Source organism: Rhincodon typus, unplaced genomic scaffold (assembly GCF_021869965.1).
Source record: "Rhincodon typus isolate 14 unplaced genomic scaffold, sRhiTyp1.1 hic_rhity00000077, whole genome shotgun sequence".
Taxonomy (NCBI): domain Eukaryota; kingdom Metazoa; phylum Chordata; class Chondrichthyes; order Orectolobiformes; family Rhincodontidae; genus Rhincodon; species Rhincodon typus.
Window position 1 is genome coordinate 68961 of NW_025965715.1, and position 1651 is coordinate 70611.

Below are 1651 nucleotides of genomic sequence, written 5' to 3' on the forward strand. Positions count from 1 at the left end.
CACACAGACTCCTACACACACACTCTCCTGCAGATACACCACACACACACACACACACACACACAGACACCTGCACACACACTCTCCTGCAGATACACCATACAAAGACACACACAGACTCCTGCACACACATGCTCCTGCAGATACACCATACAAAAACACACACAGACTCCTACACACACACTCTCCTGCGGATACACCACACACAGACACACACACACAAACAGACTCCTGCACACACACACACACTCTCTCCTGCAGATACACCACACACACTCACACATACACTCTCTTGCAGAAACACACAAACACAGACTCCTGCACATACACACTCTCCTGCGGATACACCACACACACACACACACACACTCTTGCAGATACACCATGCACACACACAGACGCGTGCACACAGACACAATTAACACACAGGTAGCTCTCTGAAACAAGTTATACCAGGACTGACGTTGCGTCTCTCTGTAGTTCACCAGTCTCTCTCCTGCTCCCATGCCTGCCAGTAAACCACCCCCCTCTACAAGACACGCTCTCAATGATTTACTAGACACGCTTGGAAGGGGTGCAGGTCTGAAGGGAAGCTGTGTGGGGGGGGGGGGGGGGGGGGCGGCTAAAGAAAACAGAACGGGACGGCGAGAGAGGATAAGCACTCAGGCTTCGCCAACAGCATCAACAGGTGCTTGAAGCTTAACGAGAGACAGCCTGCAGCCAAACTTCCAAAAATTAGTCCCAGATAACTCCTGGCTGAGCGATCGGCCCCCACCCACACCCCCCACACCCCACCCACCTCAGTACATCGGCAGCTACCAGGGGGGAGGGTGTGAGGGGGGAGGCTGCAAAGGCAGAGAGCAACAGGTCGATCGCGTCGGCCAGAGAGTTGCTGGGAAGGGTGTAGGTGAGAGAAGGGAGGGGAGACACGGACGCTCGGAGCCGTCACCTCTTCGATGGTCGCCCAGACCGAACTGCTCAGGGTGCGCGCGGGCGAGGCGAGATTCCCAGGGTCCTCCTGGCTCCCCGTTCCCAGCTGTCCTTCCTGTCTGAGCTGCCATTGCTTCTTCATTCTGCTGTGAACTGTGGGAGCCTGTGACGTGGTACCATTCATGAGCTGGCTACTCTAATCCTCCTCCTCCTCCCCTCAGGCTCTCTACTCCAAACGCAACACACTGACTCTCACAGAGAGAGAGACATAGTGAGAGAAATGCACACACTCTGTCTCTCAGAGAGAGGGAGAGAGAAACGCACACACTCTGTCTCTCAGAGAGAGGGAGAGAGAAATGCGCACACACTGTCTCTCAGAGAGAGGGAGAGAGAAATGCACACACACTGTCTCTCAGAGAGAGAGAAGAATGCACACTGTCTCTCAGAGAGAGAGAGGAATGCACAGTTTCTCAGAAAGAGAGAGAGAGAGGAATGCACACATTCTGTCTCTCAGAGAGAGAGAAATGCACACATTCTTATTCAGAGAGAGAGAAATGCACACACTCTCTCTCAGAGACAGAGAGAGAGAGAAAGGTACATGCTCTGACTCAGAGAAAGAGACATGCACACACTGTTTTTCAGTGAGAGAGAGGTGCACGCACTCTGACTCTCAAACAGAGAGAAATGCACACACTGTTTCTCAGAGAGAGAGAGAGAGAGA

At 53.1% G+C, this 1651-nt stretch overlaps 1 protein-coding gene across 1 annotated transcript in view; it reads right to left on the bottom strand.

Annotated features, from left to right (window-relative positions):
• Positions 1-1256, bottom strand: part of LOC125488234 (cyclic AMP-responsive element-binding protein 1-like) — a 2353-nt gene extending 1097 nt beyond the window's left edge. The window contains exon 1 of the mRNA XM_048621165.1: positions 950-1256. Coding sequence (XP_048477122.1) covers positions 950-1061 — 112 coding nt within the window. The 5' untranslated portion in view covers positions 1062-1256. The remainder of the gene's footprint in view (positions 1-949) is intronic.
• Positions 1257-1651: the final 395 nt, after the last annotated feature.